The 22,333-nt window shown below is 37.1% G+C and overlaps 3 protein-coding genes across 3 annotated transcripts; all 3 read right to left on the bottom strand.

The window, feature by feature from the left end:
- Positions 1-3,568: 3,568 nt before the first annotated feature.
- Positions 3,569-5,040, bottom strand: EAF02_005277 (uncharacterized protein; the record flags this gene model as incomplete). The annotated part of the gene is made up of 3 exons (XM_038901325.1): positions 3,569-4,148; positions 4,197-4,857; positions 4,911-5,040. The coding sequence occupies 3 exons, from the start codon at positions 5,038-5,040 to the stop codon at positions 3,569-3,571; spliced, it is 1,371 nt and encodes a 456-aa protein (XP_038758665.1).
- A 5,293-nt stretch (positions 5,041-10,333) lies between these two features.
- EAF02_005276 (uncharacterized protein) lies at positions 10,334-11,258 on the bottom strand (the record flags this gene model as incomplete). The annotated part of the gene is made up of 4 exons (XM_038901324.1): positions 10,334-10,677; positions 10,734-10,813; positions 10,947-11,122; positions 11,256-11,258. The coding sequence occupies 4 exons, from the start codon at positions 11,256-11,258 to the stop codon at positions 10,334-10,336; spliced, it is 603 nt and encodes a 200-aa protein (XP_038758664.1).
- Positions 11,259-12,163: 905 nt separating this feature from the next.
- On the bottom strand, positions 12,164-12,641 carry EAF02_005275 (uncharacterized protein; the record flags this gene model as incomplete). Its single annotated transcript, XM_038901323.1, has 2 exons — positions 12,164-12,514; positions 12,588-12,641. 2 exons carry the CDS (start codon positions 12,639-12,641, stop codon positions 12,164-12,166), a joined length of 405 nt encoding a protein of 134 aa, XP_038758663.1.
- Between the last annotated feature and the right edge of the window lie 9,692 nt (positions 12,642-22,333).

The raw sequence follows: 22,333 nt of genomic DNA, 5'->3' as shown, positions 1-22,333 counted from the left end.
TATAGTGACTGATTTATAATTAAATAACACTACCTCTACCCGAAAAAAGCGGCGGAAATTGAGTATCCTTTCAAAGGTCTTTTTTAATAGATTATAAATTCATTTCAAATTAAATATTGAAATTTGAAAAATTCAACGAGAATTTGAGTCTTTTTTGTATTGATATTAAGTGTTTTTATTATTAATATTATCAAAAAGAGATCTTAGTTGTTGAAGTTCTTTGAATGGTGGTCAATTCCGCCGCTTTTTTTCGGTTATGTAGAGACTACTAATTTGGATCTAAACGAGAAGTACGAGTAGCTCTGAGTAATAACTGATAATGATTTATATAAGCAAAATGTCACGTGGTTTATTGACTCTACTGTATGATAGTCATTCTCCTTATTTTACATCAAAAACACATCTAGCTCTATAGTATTAATATCAATCTTATGTCCGTATTACCACTCGTCACTTGAGATGAATAAATTTACAAACAATCACTCAATCAATAAATACTATCTAAAGGTAAAACTTATCTTCACCTCCGATACTTCGATAGACGGTTTCGAGAAAAAGGCTCTGTCTCGCTTATTTTCGAAGATATAACTCATTCATACTTCAATCTCTCCTTTATTTTTAAGTTTGTGTGTATATTACCATCTATCTATGTCTAGGTGATATTCATTCCGCAATCTTACTTTATGTATTATAATAAGTAATAGTAATAGCAATAGCGATAAGAATACGTATACGTAACATGATGTTCCTGAATCGATATCTTCATCCCCTTCTTCCCAATCCTCACTATTTCCAGAAATAGGGGCTACGAACCCCTCGGTTCTTCTGTCTTCTAACTTCCGTCTCTCATCTCCTTTCCACTCTCAATCATAACGTCAAAATATTATCTTTCTCTCGCTCTCCCTCTCCATCTCCCCATTGCTCATTCAATAGCATCTAACACTCACCCTCACCGCGCCCAAAATCACAATCCCAAACAAAACCATTACCAATGTACATCTTCCAACCCTTCCCGAACTCAATCTTCTTTCCGGGACTACTGTCTCACAAAAGCTCCTCTTCCTCTTCCTCCCCTTCCTTTCCTCAACCCTCAAACCCTCACCTCCAAACCCCCTACCTCACAAAAAAACTCCATCATTTCACTAACTAACCATTCCCCAAACCCAACAAACAAAAAATACATGCCCCAAAAATCACCACCATTTAAAGGAGCAAGATTAAACAAATCCATGATTCCACAGGATAGAATGCACATTCCCAAACGAGGAACCCACAGCCGCTGTTTCCCTCTCCCGTTCCCCTGTCTCTGCTATACAAAAAAATAATTATCACACCTAGTCTTTAACAAAAATTCGCGAAATAGATATCATACATTTTACCATCCTAATCCCTCTATTCTATCGCGATCTCTATTTCTACCCCCTTCATAGTCATCCTCTACCCTCTATATCGCACACCCGGTGTGATTTTCGAACTCTATATCTCATCTCAAGAATATACAAGTAATTAAGCAAATCAACACCTCTATGCAGTACAAACATCGAACATCAAGTCTTGAAAAGAAAGAAAAAACCCCCCCTTCCAACCCAAACCAACAAGAGAACACAGACAAACAACAAAAACATTCCAACCCTTATACAATCAAGGGAATATTCCCTCCCCCACCATATACTCTCTCCCTCTCTCAACTATAAATATAACTATTCACTCAAACCCCCATTCACACACCTCTCAATTTCCTAAAACCATCCCATCTCATCCCATCCCGTCCCAAATACTCAACCAACCAACCACACATCACACCCTCATCACACCCCTCATCACACCCTCATCACACCCTCATCACCACCCTCATCACACCCTCATCACACCCTCATCACACCCTCATCACACCCTCATCACACCCTCATCACACCCTCATCACACCCTCATCACACCCTCATCACACCCTCATCACACCCTCATCAAGATCCTCCCAACTTCCACTCAAGATCCTCCCTCCTCCCTTTTTCTTAAAATAAAACCTATCTGAGCTACCTATCTACCTACTTATGGTCCACCCCCCACTTAGCAACTTTATTACTCCTTTCCCTCCTTTCCTCCTTTCCTCCTTTCCTCCGTTCCTCCTTTCCCATCCACAACAAAATACCCCATCAAATACCGTCCCAAATTTAAGAACCAAGATTTCGATTTAAATTTGAGTACCTATATTCCTATCATCATGATTCTTATTATCATCCTCATCCTCAAACTCACCACTCGAATCACCAACTCACACATCTAGTCCTCTTCTCAATAAATAATAAGAAGAAAAATACACAACATTTCCTTCCGAGATATCAAGTATACCTAATCCAGCAAACCAAAGACACAGCAAAATATCACATCACACCACATCGCATCAGATCTTCTCCCCACCCAGCTACGGAAACGTACATCTCCTCTCAAGTAAATATCGAATACGCCAATTAGCACAATAGCCCACACTATTTCCCTTTATCATGTCTTCAAATAAACAGATATATATAGTTATAGGTATATATATATGTTTTTACTGCCCCTCTCTCTTATTTCTCCCTTATTATATATTCATTTCATCTTCATCGTTATCGAGTCCCCTTCGAATCCCCTTCGAGTGCTCTACTCTATCTCCTGTTATGCTACATCTCCAATATCCCCAATATCTCCAATATCGCCCCCCAGATGTCTATACACTACACGTACACCTGCTCTCCGAGCGCCCTCCCGCTCCAATCCTCCCTCCCCCCCAATAAACCCAACCCAATACACCCAACCCAACATACTCAATCCAACATACCCAATCCAATACGCAACCATCCATCCATCCATCCATCGTATCCATCCACCTCAATTAACAACCTATCAACCACAACAACCCACCCTCCCATCAAAAACCCCTTAAATAAATTCCAAACCTCCTCGTCCTCCTCGTCCTCCTCATCATATCACTTACCATTACCCCTTTCCCCTTTCCCCTTTCAACCAGCATTTAATTAATCTACCACTCTACCACTCTACCACTCTACCACTCTACCATTCTACCACTCTACCAATCTACCAACCTACTTAAAGTAAAGGTAAAAGGAAACGGAAAAGGAAGGAAAAGGAAAAGAAACAAGAAGAGTAGTAAGACTATTAGAACATAAGAGTAAGATATAAATCAAATAAAGCCAAAATATAGGTAAGGAGTAGGTACCCATTATCAAAAGAGCACATCATTCATTCTCACTTCCAAATTCAAAAAGTAAATATAATTACCATACAGTACAAAACAAAACAAAATCACAAACACAACCCAAGAACCCAAAAACAAAAGAAAACAAAGGAAATACAAAGTGTTTTGTTTGGAATTTGTTTTATATTCTTTTATCCCATCCATCATGTAGAAGAGTAAAGGTATCATGCTACCACTGTCCATATGTCATCTTCTCAATTTATCAACTTCTCTAAAAACCTAATTTCTGATTCGAAACATACAATCCAATCCATCTTCACCTTAATCTCATGCATCCATCCCAACCATTAAATTGTACACGCCACCTTAAATCTACAAAAGCGCGGCACCAACGAAGGTCAAACTAGCAATCAATCCACCAAGGATCATTGGTGTCTTATCCATTGGGCTCAATGAGTTACCTGCACTGGCTTTGGAAGTACCAGTAGCAGTGCTAGCACCAGTGGCAACAGCGGTAACTGATCCAGATCCAGCAGAGGCAGTTCCGGTAGAGGTTCCTCCAGCGTTTTGGGATCCAGCACCAGTCAAACCAGCACCCTTACCAGCACCCTTGGTCATGAGTTCAGCGGCACCAGATGGGATAGCTGGGAGAGCATCAGAGGTAACGTTCCAGGTAGATGATTGAGCTGGGCAGTCAGAAGCCTTGTTGGTAGAGCTGTATCCACCATCTCCAGTTGGGTTGGGGGTTCCGGCGAAAGCAGACTTGAGAGCGGTGAAATCATCTTTATCGGTGACAGAGTCGCCATCAATTTTGACGAGACCATACTTGGATCCTTCCTCGGAGTATTCGTAAACGAGACCACCAGAGTAGACGGCAGTCATATCAGCGCCGTAGAGAGACTTGACTTCTTCAAATGCACGGGTGTTGGTGTTGCAACCATACTCGGAAAGGCTACAACATGTTAGTTTGGAAATTTTGAATCAGGAAGTGGGTACTTACAAAATAGGAAGTCCATAATTAGTGAAGTTCTTGACCTTTTGATCCCAACCAGAGGTTGTGAATGAAGATGGATCACACCAAGAGTAATCGTTGAAGGCGAAGAAATCACTACGCTCGTCATCGGTACCGCAGTTCATGTATTGAGCCATCTCCAATCTGTTGGAATCAACATCGGCTGCAGAGTAACCGACTGGGATCGAACGGTATCCACGGCTTCCGATATATTGTCTCATATCACGGGTAACTGCCTTGACGTATGGAGCAGCACTGGTGGTGGTGTCATCGTTGATAACCTCATTTCCTGAGAAGAAAGCCAAGGTGTTGGTGTAGTTGGCAAAAGCATCAATGGTGGCAAAGATGTTTTGAAGGTAAACGGAGTTGTAGGAAGGAGCTGGGGTAGCACGGTTAAGGGAGTACAATGGTGTGTTGACATCGAGAACCAAGTAGATTCCAGCATCTGCCAAAGCGGTCATGCAGTCATCGTGGTTGGCAGTGTTGTCAACGGAGTAAACACGAACAGTGTTGATACCGAGTTCCTTGAACTTTGCAATATCACGGGTGCAAGTGGTCTTGTCGGCAATAGGATCGATGATTTTGGAAGAACCTCCTGGTTGGTAGTCGACTCCACGGATATAAAATCTGTTGTTGCCAGAGAAGAAAGCTATGGCAGATTAGTAAATGATTCTGGAGGGTATGGAATCCAAACAATCTTACCATTTCCCTTGGTTGTGATGGCAGTCAGAGATGAAGATGATGCTCTTGGTGCCAAATTCTCCACTGGAGATGGAGCAGCCAAAGCAGAGCCAGCAACGGCCAAAGTAGCGATTGTGTTGAAAGTCTTCATTTTGAATTTAATCTTTTGAATTGATTCGATTTCGACGTGTTGGAAGGATACGAAAGAAGTTGACGGTCAAGAGAAATCGACCGAGGTAAAGGGAAAAATGGTTACAAGTGTAAACGGGCTGGTGAATGCTCCAAAGTGAGTGAGAAGCAATTCAAGAAGGATCCAATTAGAAGAGTGTTAATAAAATGGCAACTACAACGAACGACAGTGCCAAAAAAGTCAATGGAAGAAGGTTGGAGAGGTTGGAGAAGAAAGTTTTGATGTATTAATGGAAGAAGAAGAAGAGAGAATTGAGAGAGAGAGAGCGAAGAGAGAGTTTTATTAAAAAGGGATGCGTCCAGAATATCTGGAATCTTTCACAGCCAAGATTACCTAATTACCTACTTTCTGGCTTGGATTCGTTCCCATTCGAAGTTCGAAGGCCATGCCTTTCCATCCTTTTAATGGGCGCTAAGCCTAATGCAGTATAGATCTTTTCCGACCATAGTGATAATCAGGAGTTTACGCTTGGCATTCAAGGTTTAGAATTATTCAATGGGTCCGAACTTTATACCCGGCTAGGATTATTTACAGCCAATCATTACTCTACTTTCCTTTGATTGGATCTCTGGGTCGGGAAAGGCTCGTGTTGAGGTTTATTTTGAGAGATTGGTAGGGGAGAGAGAGAGTGAAGCGTGGAAAATGGATTTGTACCGTGACTACGAGCGACCGTGGGAAGATGTCTCTCATTATCTTACAATTCATGTAATGAATGAGCACAGCCTCAATACCTCGGTGCCTCAATCTTTGAAGTGCAGGTGAAGTATAAGTTTAATTCTAGATGGGATGATTAGTTGGTTTATTACTTAATTGGGTAGTAGTTGATTTATGATTTTGGTTACAAGACCTTACTCATCAATGCATGTCTCGTATTGATGTATTGATATACGGTATTCTCTAAATACAGTTTTTTCATTCCTCTCTAATGACTTATTAGTAAGATATCATATCATAGCATCCATCCATCATAAAACATCAACATCAACATCAACATCAACATCAACACCAACATCAACACCAACATCATCATCATCTTCAAATTCATCAATCTAACTTTGCCCTCAAATCACACTTCATCACATCATCATCAAATCATTTGGTCAAAAAAGCATTGAACATTAGCATCACGACAATCATCATCATAACCAAACAACAATCATCATCATAACCAAACAATCACGCCAATCAATCAGTTTCAAACTAAATATAAAACACGACTCCATTTTTATCATCTCACTCCAATCCACTCTCTCACTCTTCTCTCCAATAATTCCCCAAGAAAGAAGCAGAGCGCATCGGGATCCAAGATCAAACCATCAATCATCAATCATCAAACGATTCAACTCGAATTGGGTATCCACTGATTCCACTCTCATACTCAGGATCCACTACTACTGATTCTCCCATTCTCAATTCTCAAACATGCCATCATCAAATCATAATGATCATCGTCTTCTCCATTTTCATCTCCATCTCCATCCATCCAAACCTCCAAATCAACCCACCACGAGGCAATCATCATTTCAAACCTCAAATTCAACCACAAGTCCATCAGCGTCCAAACGTTATAATCCTACGTGACCCCAACAACTCACAGCCAATTCCTACATGCCAAACCACACATCAAATCAAGATTATTTCCAATTTCTGTTGGTTGTGTTATTCCAAATGATACTTCTCAGCGCGTAATTCCTCATGACTACAGTAGCTACAACACAATATTACGATATATATTCCTTCCACATCCAACCCAACCCAACCACTCCCCCCCTACTCCATCCTCCCACATCTCCCGAATCCCAAATTCCCATCCACGAATTGCCGATTCCTTCCAACAAGGATTGACGTTACAAGTTACATTTTCATTCCCTTTCCATCCTCCGATCTTCAAAGGGGTTCTCACTTCTCACTTCGCTGATACGAGGTAACGGCTGTTTTTAGGGGTCGTATTGATGACCCCATTATTTAATTTTGATTTGAGATGATATGTCATGATATGAAAGGATTAATTGTTGGAGGGGTTCTAGAAGCTGATTTCTATACTTGTACACAATATACACAAACTATTTAACCAATGGGGTAGGGACATGAGACTCGAACCAATTCGAAATTCGAAATCTCATTTTCAGATGAATAATAATGAGGGATTGAATAAAAGAACGAGATTTGGTATCACCTCTCATAGCTGGAGATGAAGATCAACAAAACTGTTTGATTAGTCGCGTTTCATATCTATCTACTTGGAGTTTATCTACTATCTTTCTATCTATCTTACTCCATACCTACCTACCTATCTAACAATATCATCATCCATCATAAATACCACTACCAATACCAATACCAATTACACTTACTAGATACTCTCCCCAAGCAAGCAAGCAGACAAACAAGCAAGCAAACAAGTCCACAGAATACCATACCTTCCTATACCATACCGTACCGTACATGTCATACCATACCATACCGTACATATCATACCATACCATACCATACTCCAAAAACCAAATTTCTCATTTGTTTACTTTACTTACCGATTCTATTTATTATCTTGGATAATCTTGGATAACCTTGGATGAACCTTGGCTTGCTTGGATGTCTGCCTGCCTATTCATTGAATTGAATTGAATTGAATTGAATTGAATTGAATTGAGATTGAGATTGAGATTGAGATTGAGATGAGATGAACAGAAAGACAGACAGACAGGTAGGTAGGTGTCTGTATACCAATCAATAGATCAATTAATGAATAAATAGAAAGATAGAAAATAGAAAGATAAATTAAAAAAATACTCACTCATTCCGTGAGTCTTCTTGGGATGCTTACTGCTAGAATTCCTTGATTTTTCTTGATTTTTCTTGGGGTTTGTGGGATTGTTTTTCTTGGTAGTTTCTCTTAAGGGGAGAGTGTTTTTCTCTGGAGGTCTTGGGGTTCTTAAGGTTCTTGAGGTTCTTGGGGTGTGTTGGATGGGTGAGTAAATGAATGAATAAATGAATGAGTAATTGAATGAATAATTAGTATCTCATACTCTATATATATCTAGTAATCTATCTTGTATACTTTTTATAGTCTATTATATAAGTTAGATAAATTAGATAGATAGATGAAGAGTAGAGGGTAGAGTAGAGTAGAATAAAGTAGAGTAGCTGAAGACTTGAAGGAATTACGTTTTATTTTATAATATAATACGATATAACATAATATGATATAATATAATACGATTTGATACGATATCATATAATATAATATCTACTGCTACAAGTAAATAAAATATACTATAATATAGTATAGTGTATTATCACGGAGGTAATAGCTATGTCTAATGGTCACTTTGATCAGGAGATAGGTATATAGAGTGATAATACAACTAGATTGACTTGAGGTGTGATTTATAAGGATTATACCTGGTTTATATACCTGATTATGCGATGGAGTCGCCTAATTAGGTATATAGGGTACGCCAAATGAACGGAGTGAATAGTTTTAGTAATTATGGGAAAGAGTACTCCGGAGGAGTACTAGGATTAATACCGTAGGGTAACACTATACGGTGAATTCCGTGACATTATATTATAAAAAAGATTCAAAATTATCAAAATTATTCAGAAAAATATATTACTTATTTTTAAATATTTTTATAATAGTATTTTTGAAGGGTTAAAGTTGGAAATTCGAAAAAATTCGAAAAATTCGCTTATTTTGTATGGGAAAAGTGTTACGAGTTAAAAATTCTGAACTTTTTCAATAAAAGCTTATATAACTTTTTAACAAAAATAATGAAAAATAAATTAGAAATTTTTATAAATAAATAATGAACCAGATTATCTATTAGAAACTTTTTTTCAGTTTAATATCAAGAATTGTATTAATGATATAATATTTTAGATTATATAAAAAACATGAATTTTGCAGAGATTATGTTACAAAACATCACGGTGTGCGGTGGGTATGTTCAATAACTCTTACAAGCGAATTTTTCTCTTTTGGAAAAATTCGTTCGAGGTAGAATGGGATTGGTGGGTTGAAAGCGAGGTTGGTATATATATATATATATGTATATATATACGATGAATGGAAAATACCTACCTGCCTTGATAAATAAGTATACCGTGCCGTGGTGTGTTGTGCTGTGCTGTGTCGGACGGGCGGGTGATGAATTGTTAATTTTGTAATGTGTACTGTGTATTGGGTATGGAGTATGGAGTATGGAGTATGGAGTATGGAGTATGGAGTATGGAGTATGGAGTATGGAGTATGGAGTATGGAGTATGGAGTATGGAGTATGGAGTATGGAGTATGGAGTATGGAGTATGGAGTATGGAGTATGGAGTATGGAGTATGGAGTATGGAGTATGGAGTATGGAGTATGGAGTATGGAGTATGGAGTATGGAGTAGGTATCATTTAATAACTTGTTCATATCGGTTTGGTGAGTGGTTTCTGATATATGTATTTGTATAGTTCAGTGTTGTGTTGTATTGTATAAGATTACTAGGTATCTAGGTTGAATGATGATGATGATGATGATAACGGATTGAGATACCAGACAGATAGGTGGGTTGTTTTACCTAGAGCCTTGTTTCTTTTTCTCTTTCCTTTTTCCTTTTTGATGTGGTTTATAGTTTGTGGTTTGTGCTTTACATTGTGACATGTGATGGGATATTTTTAGATGATGGTTGAGCTTCGAAGAGGGTTTGTATATTTTTGTGTGGTGGATGGATGGATGGATGGGAGTTTAAGATAAGTTGCAGTTTACTAGATATGGCTGTTTTGTTCATTTGTTAGAGGTATAAATTAGGGGATTACTACCAGAAGATAGTTTCGTTTACCCTTCCTCAGTTTAAGGAGTGAAAATAGGGAATTTGGGTAACGAAGGGAGGGAGCGACTAGTTGGGTATCTCTGGAGAGTTAATCCTCCACTCGTTAATGTCGCTCATGGCAGATTCTTGCTATAGCTTGAGTTGAGAATGATTCTCACAGCGGTGTTATGTGCTCGGAATCTGGGCATCCTCGAATTTTGAGATTTTGAGATTTTTCTTTCTCGGAGATGATTTTTCATCTCCTTGCCATGCAGATTTGTCTGCCAGTGGAAGTAGGATGTACAGCAAGTGCTCTGTGTTTCTCTCATCTAATTTATATATCCATATACAACACAGTGTGATAATGCAACACAATGCAACCTCTTTCAAAAGATTGCAAAGAAAATATAGACAAGCTCAATCCTCACCTCCCAAACCCTCTACTCATCTCCACCAAACTACCAATCACAACCCTCCGCCAAAACCCCCGCCAACTCCTCCAACCACTTCCGATCCACCTCATCAAACCCCTCCTTCACCCCACAATCCACATCAATAATCGCCTTCACCACCCCATCCACCACAATCGGCACCACAATCTCGCTCTGACTAGCGGCATCGCATGCAATATGACCCGGAAACTTCTCCACATCGGGAACGAGCTGCGTCGTCTGAGTCGAAGCGGCGGTACCACATACACCGCGGGAAAAGGCGATGGTTTGACAAGCGACTTTTCCTTGGAAGGGACCGAGGATTAGGGAGGGCTTGGAGGGAGTGGATGTGGGGTCCAGGGTGTAGAATCCTGGAATGGGTAAGTTGGTGGTTTGGGAAAAGGTAAGGAAGGGAAGAGAGACGAACCGGCCCAGTTTACCTCTGAAGAGGGGGAGGGAAGTGATTTATATGCATGCCATAATAATGACGCTGTGTTTGATAAATTACTATGACCATTTCGTTATTCAACGTTCATATACATGTCATCTGACTAGATCATATCATATCACTTGATATAACGACTCGAAAAATTTGAATATTTACCACACCTATATCCCATTAGTATATACCCATACTCACAATTTACTCGCTCCTTCAATATCGACAATCCCAATCCCCAACCAAAGAAAAGAAGAAAGAAGAAAACATACCCAATTCCTCTGTCCATCAATTAATCCCCTCGCTTCGTCTAGAACCTGTGCATAAGCTTCCGCTTTGCTGATATCGGCTTTGAAAGTCGATGAGTCGGCGTGTACCTGTGGGTGTGGGAATGGAGTGTTAGTTGTGGTTTGGTACTAGATGAGCTGAGATGAGATGAGATAAAGTTCTGGATATGCTTTTCTCGTGGCCTTCGGGTAGTTTTACTATGGAAGGGGTGATTAACTATACCATTGTGAATCTTTCCGCTCGGAAGATTTGCTCGGACGGCTCGGCTCGGGATCGGAGCGTTAATAGACAAGGGACTTAGAATTGGAATTGAAATAGGCGGGATGGAGAAAAGCTTGGTTGTCTAGTGAGGATAACTAGGTTGTGAACTCAAAATCGTATATGAATGTGCGCTTCTTTTTATGTACATGTGAGGGGGAGGAACAGAGATTGATGGGTGGTCTGTGCGTTTGAGAGTGGAATTTTATTGCGTGAGGTCTCGTGATGTGGAGGTTTGGGAAGGTGAAAATGGTGGGTGAAAAATTGGATGATTTTTTTTGGAAATTCTTTGTTAAATCGATTTTAGATTATTTTAAATTGTAGAAAAGCTTTTAATTTATAGTTGGTAATCTTTCAGACATATTACAAATGTTTTTCGATGGTGTTTATTCGATTTCAAAATGATGTTTAGTTTCAACGAAATCCACGTTTGGCGAGTTTGGTTGGTGTGCCGGGTTTTAACTACTCTTTTACATACGATTCTAGTGATATCGATATAGCATCGAATCAAGCCTTAAGACCAATCATTCAATTGCTCCATTCTCTTCTCCATCCAAACTTTAGCACATGCTTATTAACAATTTCTACATTCATCTAGTTATCCCAGTCAAATATTCGCCCCCTCTCTTCTCTTCTCAACAAATTTCTGTTCCCCCAGAAAGGGCTAAGATGTTCATGTTTAATAGTCCTCTCATACCATTCCACAAGTTTAGAAAACTTCCCTCTCATCTCTACATCGATGACCTGATCAAATCCCCAATACAAAGCAGCAGCAACAGAGATATCCGCCAAGCTAATATCATCCGTACCAGATACATACATGTGTTTACTCAACTGGCTCTCCAAAACACCCAAAACAATCTCCAATTTTCTCATAGCTTCATCCTCTGCTCTTTCTCAAATGGCACAAATCCATATCTCCAGAAGATAAGCGTAGTGATAGGTTCAAAGATCTCATTATTAGCAAAAGATATCCATTGACGAATGGTCGCGCGTGATTTGATATTTGATCCTAGTAATTGGTTCATAGCAGGGCCACTTTCAGCGGCATACTGGGTAATAGCATCCGATTCGAAGAGTTGGAAGGAGTTAGCATCCTTGAATACTGGGACACGACCAAGTGGGAAGTCGGAGAGAAATTCGGGAGTTCGGTTGGTTTTGAACATGACGAAATCGGGAAAGAGATCAATGGTCCTGTTGTTGAAGGCAGCCGCGGCTTGGATCTGGAAGGTGGTATGTTAGATCAAGGGTATGGTATGTGAGATCTGCATTCGGATTGCCGGGTTCTTGACTGACCTTCATTGTACGAGGGTTGTTGGGGTAAGAATACACGGTTCCGAGAGATGACATCCTGAACGAGCCAGTGGTAATAGGTGATTGAACGGAAAGTATTCTTAATATTTGTTTGTCAATTCGCCGTGTGAACCTAAGTACTGAACGTTAAGTTTGCCCCCTTCAAGTGGGAAGTGAACTCTATTTATACCCTTTTCTCTTTGCTCTCTTAATACTGACATTGGGTTTGCAATTAAGTTTTTGAATGTTATCTAATATTACCAAGCAATCTCTACTAATTCCGACTTCTCTATATTATGGCTCCCGTTGCATCTTTCTGAGATTTGAATACCCGGAGTTAACAAGCTGACAGTGCCGGGGGTTTCGCCCATCGCAATAAGTTCAACTACCTTTAATAATTTTGAAGTATAATTATAGAACTGCAATTTTTGGAAAGAAATTCTAATGCATGTCAGTGACTTGCATGCTTCGAAAGAAAGCTCCGAAGCACTAATTCTTAGTGCCCGGACTTAGTCTCCTGAAGCGATTTCGCTAAATTAGCCAACTGCATGCGACTAGCAATCCTACCGCGCTAGTATCATGTAAATCTTTGAAATGCGAGATGAACGCTATGGGTTTATAAATCATCACATAGAATCATTTAGTTCAGTATCATAAATCCGAGGAATGCTCTCACTATTCTAAGAGAGAGAGAAAGGTCCTATCACTTGTTCTTGATAATACCTTGGTGTGTAATCTTTCGAAACTACATATACCTACAGGTACCTTCTAATGTTATTTTTAATATTTATACCTACTTATAGACATCATTATTATTATTATTATTATTATTATTAGTAATTTTCAACCGGGCCGTATAGGCAAGCCTCCCAGGGGGCATTACGGTTGGGCTAACTGCGGGATGATCTTCTAGTTTACATGATCCCCCTTTCCTAGGGATGGGGTCTCAATACCCTCAGTAGTCTCCCAAGCGATGGCTAGTGCATTTACGCCTTTGTCTCCGATCCTTTGAATATTTTTGTGTATGCTTTCCGATCTTCTATATAGTATTTATTTGAAAGCTACTTTATTCTATAAAAGTAGCTTTTGTATATATTTTATTATAGTATAATATACTGTATACTTCAATTTTCTTTTATATAGCTTTTCTAGATCTATTCCCTCCTACTCCCTGTTTATATTCACTTAAATCAATCGATCCCTTTCCTTCTCTCTTTTTATTCTTCTGATAGTGTTTTAGGGCATATGCTTTTATAGAAATCTGTTATAATAATGAATTTAGCGAATTTAGCTGATGTATATATTAGTTATTTCAGTAGTTGTTCTTGAGCTGCTTGATTATAGAGTGGGTATTTGGGCTTGATATCTGGAGGCTAGGTTTTATAGATCGCAAGGACTTTGCGATAATACATAATATACTTGGGGGATTTGAATGCTTTGTATAAATAGTGGATTATTGCTTCCTCGTATTTAAATTATTGATGATAGCTTTTGAAGTTACTATATGCTAAGCGGATTGCTAGTATATAGTAAAGAGTTGCTTGTGAGAGTTCTAGTTCCTTAAAGCATTTATTTATACTCTTTGGGTTTCATTTCTGGTACTGTTTGGAGAGCATTAATATCTATTTGATCCACCATGCCTGTACTGCCGATTCCATAGTAGTTTTTGCTATAGAATGGATACCACTTGCTGTAGGTTGATTCATATACCCTGAGACTGATTTTCTTGTCCCTTTGTCAGCGAGTGTATTCGCACGCTTATTCCCTTCGATCCCTATATGGCCTGGTGACTATTGATCTGGATTGAGTGTGTTTGCATCAGTTTGTGGCATTTGAGGAAAGCCCACTGTGATATGATAAAGGCTGTGCCTCTCATTCCCTATATCACTAATGTGCTATCAATATATATACAGATTTCCATTTATTTTATACCAATGATATTTCTGATTACTGCTTGGAGGCCTCGGTATACCCCGATTGCTTCTGTATCGAATACATAAGAGTTGTAATGCAATCCACTGTTTCCTTTGTATACTATTGTCTGTTCTTTATATACAATATCCATATCCTATTCGCCTACTATCCTTATCGGTTTATTCTAATCCATTAAAGAATATAGTAATCTGATTATATATATGGCTTATTCCATTATTTCTGAAAACTACTTTATCGCTATCTCTTTCGTAAGGCCTCTAATGGAATCCATTTGATATTCTAGTATATAATAAGGCCCTGCTAAAGTTGTCTCCTTAATTCGGGGAAGGTACTGGCTGATTATCTAGATCTTTGTTTTAGCTGGCTGTAATTGGCCTTCTCTATTGCTGAAGGAATAGATGGCTTTTATCCCTCGATAATTGTTGGTATCAATTTGGTGTTGATTAAAGTGTAAAGTACTTCATTCTTATCAATATAATTGATTGTATTATTTGTCTTGATTATTATTAATTATAGGAAGCTAGTACTTGATATAGTAAAAATGCTAGCGCTAATACATACGCTAATACATACGCTAGTGCAATACAATGCCCTCTTAGATTATATGATCGATATCCCGATACTGGCAACTCTTAAGTTGAATAAATTATATACTTTAAATCTAAGCCCATTATTCAATTTTAAGTACAGTGTTTTATCCTACTCCCTTAGCTCCTTTTCTATTATTCTCTTTTTATTTAATGTGTTACTTTAATGACTATTTTATTAATATCAATCAAGTCTTTTAAAGCTTGATATACACCGTTTTTAGTTATGGCGTCCGCAGGATTCGATTTCCTGTTAATCTATTTAATCTCCGTGATCTCTCTATTTTCGTAGCATTATTGTAAAGCTATAATATCGATCAGGAGTCGTTTTTCTGTACTTGTACTGAGCTTAATTAATAGGTCATATAGTGACTTAGAATCTGTACAAAGTATAAGTGGTATTTGCTTTTTAGGTTTGAGAATAGTATTGATAGTACCCTTAATAGCAGCTCCAATATCAAAACCTAGAATTAGTGTATATAGCTCAGAAGCTAGTACGCTTCTAGTGATTCTTTTGCATTTGATCGACATCCAGTGGATGATATTAGTATTGCTGTGCTTATCTACGAGGCATATAATATAGCCGATTTGTGATGATAGATTAGTATTGTTAGCAAAGGATGCATCGATAAAGATAACTAATTCGATAGAATCCATATCGAGAGGTATAAAGGTTAATCCTTTTCTTGGGTTGTCCATTTGCTATTTGATGATCTTATTGAGCTTAATAGCATCTTCTTTTTTCGGATTTATTATTTGGGTAGCAATTAAAAAATAATATGATGCCTTTGGTTGATATACTGTTGCGATATACGCATCTCTCGCGTGTTGAGCGATATATTGGTTCTTCGAAGTGATATTCTTTCGAATCTTTCCCCTCGTTCCCTGCATATCAACGCTCCCTAGTGTGATTATTCGGAGATTATCGTACTGTTTCTTTTGATTCAGATAGATTCTATTACTTTTAAAAGTGATTAAACCATTATTAAACTTAAGTGGATAATCTTCGGTGAGTTGCTTTTTGTTTTTAGTTATAAATCCGGCTTTTTTCAATTGCTTTTGTTCTAATTGTGTAAATCTTTTGTTTGTAATTATAAGAGTATTATTGATTTGTAGTCTTACGATGCTGATGTTGTTATTGGAGTAAAGTAAATAGGGATTGTATGTAGATTGTGTTATATTTAGCCTATCCCTATAGTGATTATAGTAGGTTTCAAATTAGTGATTTTCTGCTTCTAGTATATTATATAAGGGCTTTATAATGTATAGTATATATCCGAAATCAAGTCCAACCTTTTCTGATACTTCTATATAAATAGATCTATTCAAAGTCGTGGTTGATTGGGTATATACTTGTATGATATCCTGTAAATAAATCTGAATATGCTTATTTGATGTTTGCAAAATAGCAGTAAGTGTAAGTATAATATGCTGGCTAATGCATTGAATAGTCGGTGATTGCGTCAAAACAGTAATTTTGCCTATATCTTGGTATATCTGAATCACTAATCGTGATTTCGTGTATATTTTATCAGTGCCTTTTTTTTTTATTTTGTTAACAAATCGTGATTTAAATAGTTGTATTCCGAATAGTATGCTAGCTTTTGAAACGATTTTAAAGATTCTATTTTCCATTAGTCTGTCAACTTTCTTGTATCGTGATTCCTTATATCGTATAGGTATATTATCTTGCAAGAATACAATTAATTGCAGTAATAATAGCTTAATGTCGATATCCGTCAAATTGACCATATTAGTCAAGTTGCTTCTCATGCAACGACGTAGTTGCATATCTGGTTATACCGCTAACAATAGTGTTTGCGGTTGTGGTGTTTTTATTCGTGATGTATCAACTATTATAATGTTACTGTTGTTATTACTATTTGTATCATTACTATTATTCGATTCGATTTCTTCAGGCTTTTCATAAAAAGGTTGTACAGACATAAATCGAAATTTAATTGGTTTACTGGTGAGTTCCACTTCATATATTTCCTTATCCGTTTCAATCAGAGTATGTGGTCCAATCCACTTGTTTAATGTATTGCTATCTTTTCCTTCTTTTTATACTAAAACTTGTAAATTAAGCGATAGAGTAAGGACTGATATCGTAGATGATCCATTCCTCAGTCTAAGCGTTTCTTGTGACCTGTCTCTTAGCTCGTATATAACATACTTCTGTTATAGCTTTCTTTGTAGCTTTCATACATTGAATAATTATCGAAATTAATGAATTAATATCACTCAATTTAGAGTATATCTCATAAACTAGTAGTATAGAAACAAGCCTATTCGGTCTGATTGTATTATTCACAGCTTTCACTGCTATTTGCAGGATCATTGTTTTCGTCAAATTGTCATCTTCAAGCTCTTTAGTCAAGATCTCGTATACACGGCATAGAGAGTAATAATATCTCTCTACTATACCTACAGAGTTGTGTGCTTCAACTGATACGCTCTTGATAGTGATTGACATAGATTTTGCATTCTGGATGAACTCTTTACTCACAAAGTTCTTTTTTGCATTATGAATAATGTAATCTGGTGATCCCATATATATATCAATCCAGCACTTTCGAAGAGTATCGAATGTATGCTTAGCTGAAACGTTTTCAAGGAACCAAACTGCTTGATAGCGTATTGCCTCGTCAACAATATGCAGAACTGATTCGCTTGTAATGTACATGACATCGATGTATATAGCATAGTTAAATTCAGTATCCTCTAATAGAGTGAACCTGAAATGTCCGGGTGACTTGCTATGCATTTGACAGTGCTTGCAGTATTTGGTGAAATGTTTTATAGCATCATTGCTCTTGTCGTAGCCTGCGTGTTGTAGTACACTATAAAAGCGTTGTGCAGATGGATGGCTGAATTATCGATGTAAACGCTGTAGCTTAGTAGTCATTAAATAGCAGTCATTCTAGCGAATAGACTTTTGAATAAACTGATCCATATTCACCTTCCATATCAAAAATACATGCCCGCATCTCCTAATGACAGAATATTGATCGGTTGGATTGATAAATTTGTCGGTAATATTGTTGTAAAATGCTTTAAGTTAGTCTATGTTCTTAAGTCCCAATAAAAATGGAATATCGATATCCACAATATGAAAAACAATGTATCCAAATGGTGTATCGACATGAAATGAACCTATTGATATCACAGTCCCCTTCCCAAAGCGTATATTCGCCGCTTCCGCTGTTTGTGGATTATATATTACTAGATATACCTGTTGCTATACATAATATTGTCCAATCCCAATTATAAATTTACCTGCACAAACTGTATCGATATATATACCGAAGAACTTCTTACTTGTGTAACTTGTGTAAAAAACATCTATCGCATTTTTTGCTGGTAGAGTAACTTCAATAAGGTCTCTAATCAACATATACAATATTGTATTGACTAACAACTGATTGAATATCTCTTGGTTATTTATAAATTCTAAACTAACGAAAAATACTTCTTTTTCAGTATCATCAATATCAAAATCTGTAAAGAACTATTCTATTTCGATTTCTGAATCAGATTCTGTATTAATAGCTTCTCCCTTGTATTCGATTAATTATTGGTTATAGCATTTATTAAACACATTATTACTATTATCCTTAATCTTTTCCTAATATTCACATCGATTTTTATCCTATTCCTCCTAGAAATGCTTTATTGATTGATATTCTTCTTTCTTATATATCCAGTAACGATTTTGTTGATTCGAAGAATTAGATTGTTATCAAAACCTATTAGTATTGCTCTTGAAGCTATTGCTTCTGAAATTACTGCTTCTGAAACCTCTAAAACTATTTGAATTATTTCGGTTATTATTACTGCAGAATTTTCTGTTAGTGAATAGTATTGTATCTTTTTTCTTATGCGATCTTTTTTATGTATTAATGGATTATTGCAGTTGGTTAATTAAACCAAACATCTCCTTTTTGGGATCGAAATAAGCTAGATTGTATATCTCAATATCTTCATATACTAGTATAAGCTTATTGTGTAGATATGATATCTATCGTATAGTAGAATCAAGTCGATGCTGTAGCATACATAGCTGCTTAATCATAATAATAAGATATTTATTAAGTGGCTTGTTTTTATACTCCTTTTTAGTCGATTTGAAAGTAATATTGTTTTATTTAGATAGCATATTACATTGGTACTTTTTTCCTTTAAAGTTACTTTATATATAAGTGCAAAGCTCTTTGAATATAGGTGGTAGTATTTTATAGTTGGCATAAAAGAACTCGAGCGTGCTGTTCTTTAGTATGATTGGGAATACCTTGTATTGTATATCTATAGGTACCTCCGCACGTTGTGAGATTTCGTAGAATATCGAGAGTTTGAAGTCGAAATTATTGTCGTCCCCGCTATATTTCTCCTTATTGGTATAGAATTTCGACAAACTGATAAGAGATTGCGTATTAGAATGTATCGATGGTTTCTTATTCCTATCGTATCGATCTCTATTGTCCTTCCTATCACCATCATCATCGTTGTTATTATCAGAATCTCCTTCTTCGTTATCCTTCTTATTATCTTTTCGATTATTTTCGTTATATTCGAAATTGTTGTTAATGAATTTGTTGATTGTTCCGGATCTAAACTTAGGTTTTTTAAGATTACAATCTTTCAGAACTTCCTGAACTTGATCTTTCGTCTATGTGTCTGTAGTAGATCTACGTGATTGGTTGTATAAAGCTGTAGATGCTTCAACACCTAATTTCGGTATCCATACCCCTTGGATATATAGTACTATACATAGCTTTCGTGTATCCAACTGATGGATCTTTGCGAATTACCTATTTGTGAATATGCTGAAGTCATTATAAAAGACCTCGGCTAGCTTGTTGTTGTTGATATTCTTATAGTTGTATTGCTTGCGCTTGAATTTGATATATTTGGTGAACTCCTTAAAGTCAAAATCAACAATTCCACTATCAGCCTGTTGTTTCTTCAATAGGCTTAACCACTCTTCGCAGTGCTCCTCTTCCTCTTCCGTGTATAATTCCTTGCTGATAACCTTAGAGGTGATCGGGGTGTTGTCGCTGTCTGACATGATAGGATGTGTATAGGGGTATTTCGAAGGTTGTAGGTATTTCGAAGGTTGTAGGTAGGTTGTAGGTATAAGAGGTATGAGAGAGTGTATAAAAGGTATTTAGATAAAGAGTTTACCTTGTACAACATATAGTACAAAAGTGAATGCGTAATGGACACAAAATCGATTTGTTACATTTGACCAATTGATTCTTTTGAATATATTTTCCTAATGCAATTATCCAAAGCATATTCTTTAGCACAACAAGGAGAGAAAGCACACCGTACCCAATATAATGATATCTTTCTTTATGGTCTCTTCAGAATTTCTACCAATCCTGAATACTACTTCTAAACACCTAATACTTTCTAGTAGAATCCAAGGCCCTAATTTGTGATATCACTAATTAATGTTGGTATCAATTTGATATTGATTAAAGTATAAAGTACTTCATTCTTATCAATATGATTGATTGTATTATTCGTCTTGATCATTATTAACTATAGGAAGCTAGTACTTGATATAATAGAAGTGCTAGCGCTAGTGCATACGCTAGTACATACGCTAGTGCAATACAGTGCCCTCTTAGATCACATGATCGATATCCCGACAATAATAAAGCAAATATTTTGGATCAATAGTTTGGGCATGGAAGGCTGCTCTCTATTTTATTTATTCTAATACTACTTCTGCTAATAGGAAAGTGCTGTTTCCTTATTATCACTGTATTCGGAGTTGTTCGTTAGACTGGGAGACTTCTCTGATTGCTATTCGTAGGATCTTATTGATAGCTAGCAGAAATGAATTATATTATAACTACTTTCTAGAATATATTATAACACAAAGTAGGTTCGCTACACCTACAGACACTTTCCCGGCTTACTTATAATAAAGCTATTAGTACTAGATTTTTGTAGAATCTTCTAATTACATAAACTATCTATTGTATAATTACCTTCGAAATTCCGGCTAGGACCAAAACCATTCCTTTACACCTCCATTCCTGTTTGCTTCTTAAGCCTATCTGATATCTCTATTATGCCCTCTACCCTATAATATCCGATTATAGACCAATACACACATTCATCCTCTCGAGCTATATAGACAGTATTGCTATCGCTGTTATTAATATGCTATGCCTTACGGCTAATAATTGTTTTGTATTATCTTGGCTGGATCTCTCTTACACAACAAGACCGACTATGTTTCGTAGACTTGCTATTTCAAACCCCTAGCCAAACAGCCCTTTTATAATATTTTCAACTCATTAACCAAAGCTCTGCTTATAAATCCACTCCTCTAATATATAGTTTATAATCGAAAATAGAATACTAAAAGCGCATTGTATATATATATCATAGAATTGACCTCTGCCTAAGATCCTCCGCTACCATAATACCAAATCGAGCGTTGTCAAATATAACTTGCTAAAAGCATCCTTCCTATACCAGAGCTCCTCCACCATTATATCGCTTTCGTATATTCAAAGATAAGATACTAAAAACATCCCTCCTTCTACTTCATATATACTCCCGCCAGCCCCAGTAAACACTATCCTAGCCTTTGTATACTTCCTACTACTCCCCTCACCATTTATAAATATCCGATCCGGTATACCCACAGATCGTATATATTATTGGATTGTAAAAACTCTACACGCTAAACACCCCAGAGGTGTTTTTTGTCGATTTTTATTTGTTAAGTTAAGGATATCGGCCCTACTTTTAATACAAGCTTCAATCAGACTCAGCTATATTATAGAAGCTTTATTATCCACTATTTCAAGAGCTAATTCCGCTTTGCAAATGTTCTACCGCAATATACTCTGGTTCTACTTCCCACATAGATTCGTAAAGACATAGTTCCATATCAATCCCATTCTCATCTCCCTTCCACTATCAAATGGTTTTCATTTTCGTTTTGCTGATAATCCTTTATTCTGAGTATCTTTGCGATTATCCTTTGGTGATTAGCTGTGTGTATTTTTGCTTCCAGTACGGCCTTCGATTAGTGTATAACCACCACCCAACTCCAGCTGACTCTATTTAGCTCTCCGATCGCACGATCGAAGGTTCGTAGGATACACCACATACAGGTGAGAGTCATTGTATCCCTTATAGACATCATTGTCCAATATCTTTATACTAAAACTCCAATTTCTCTACAACTCAAGCACCTAA

Source organism: Botrytis sinoallii, assembly GCF_014898435.1.
Source record: "Botrytis sinoallii strain Bc 23 chromosome Unknown BSIN_008, whole genome shotgun sequence".
In the NCBI taxonomy this organism is placed as follows: domain Eukaryota; kingdom Fungi; phylum Ascomycota; class Leotiomycetes; order Helotiales; family Sclerotiniaceae; genus Botrytis; species Botrytis sinoallii.
This window is presented reverse-complemented; position numbering and strand designations above follow the sequence as displayed.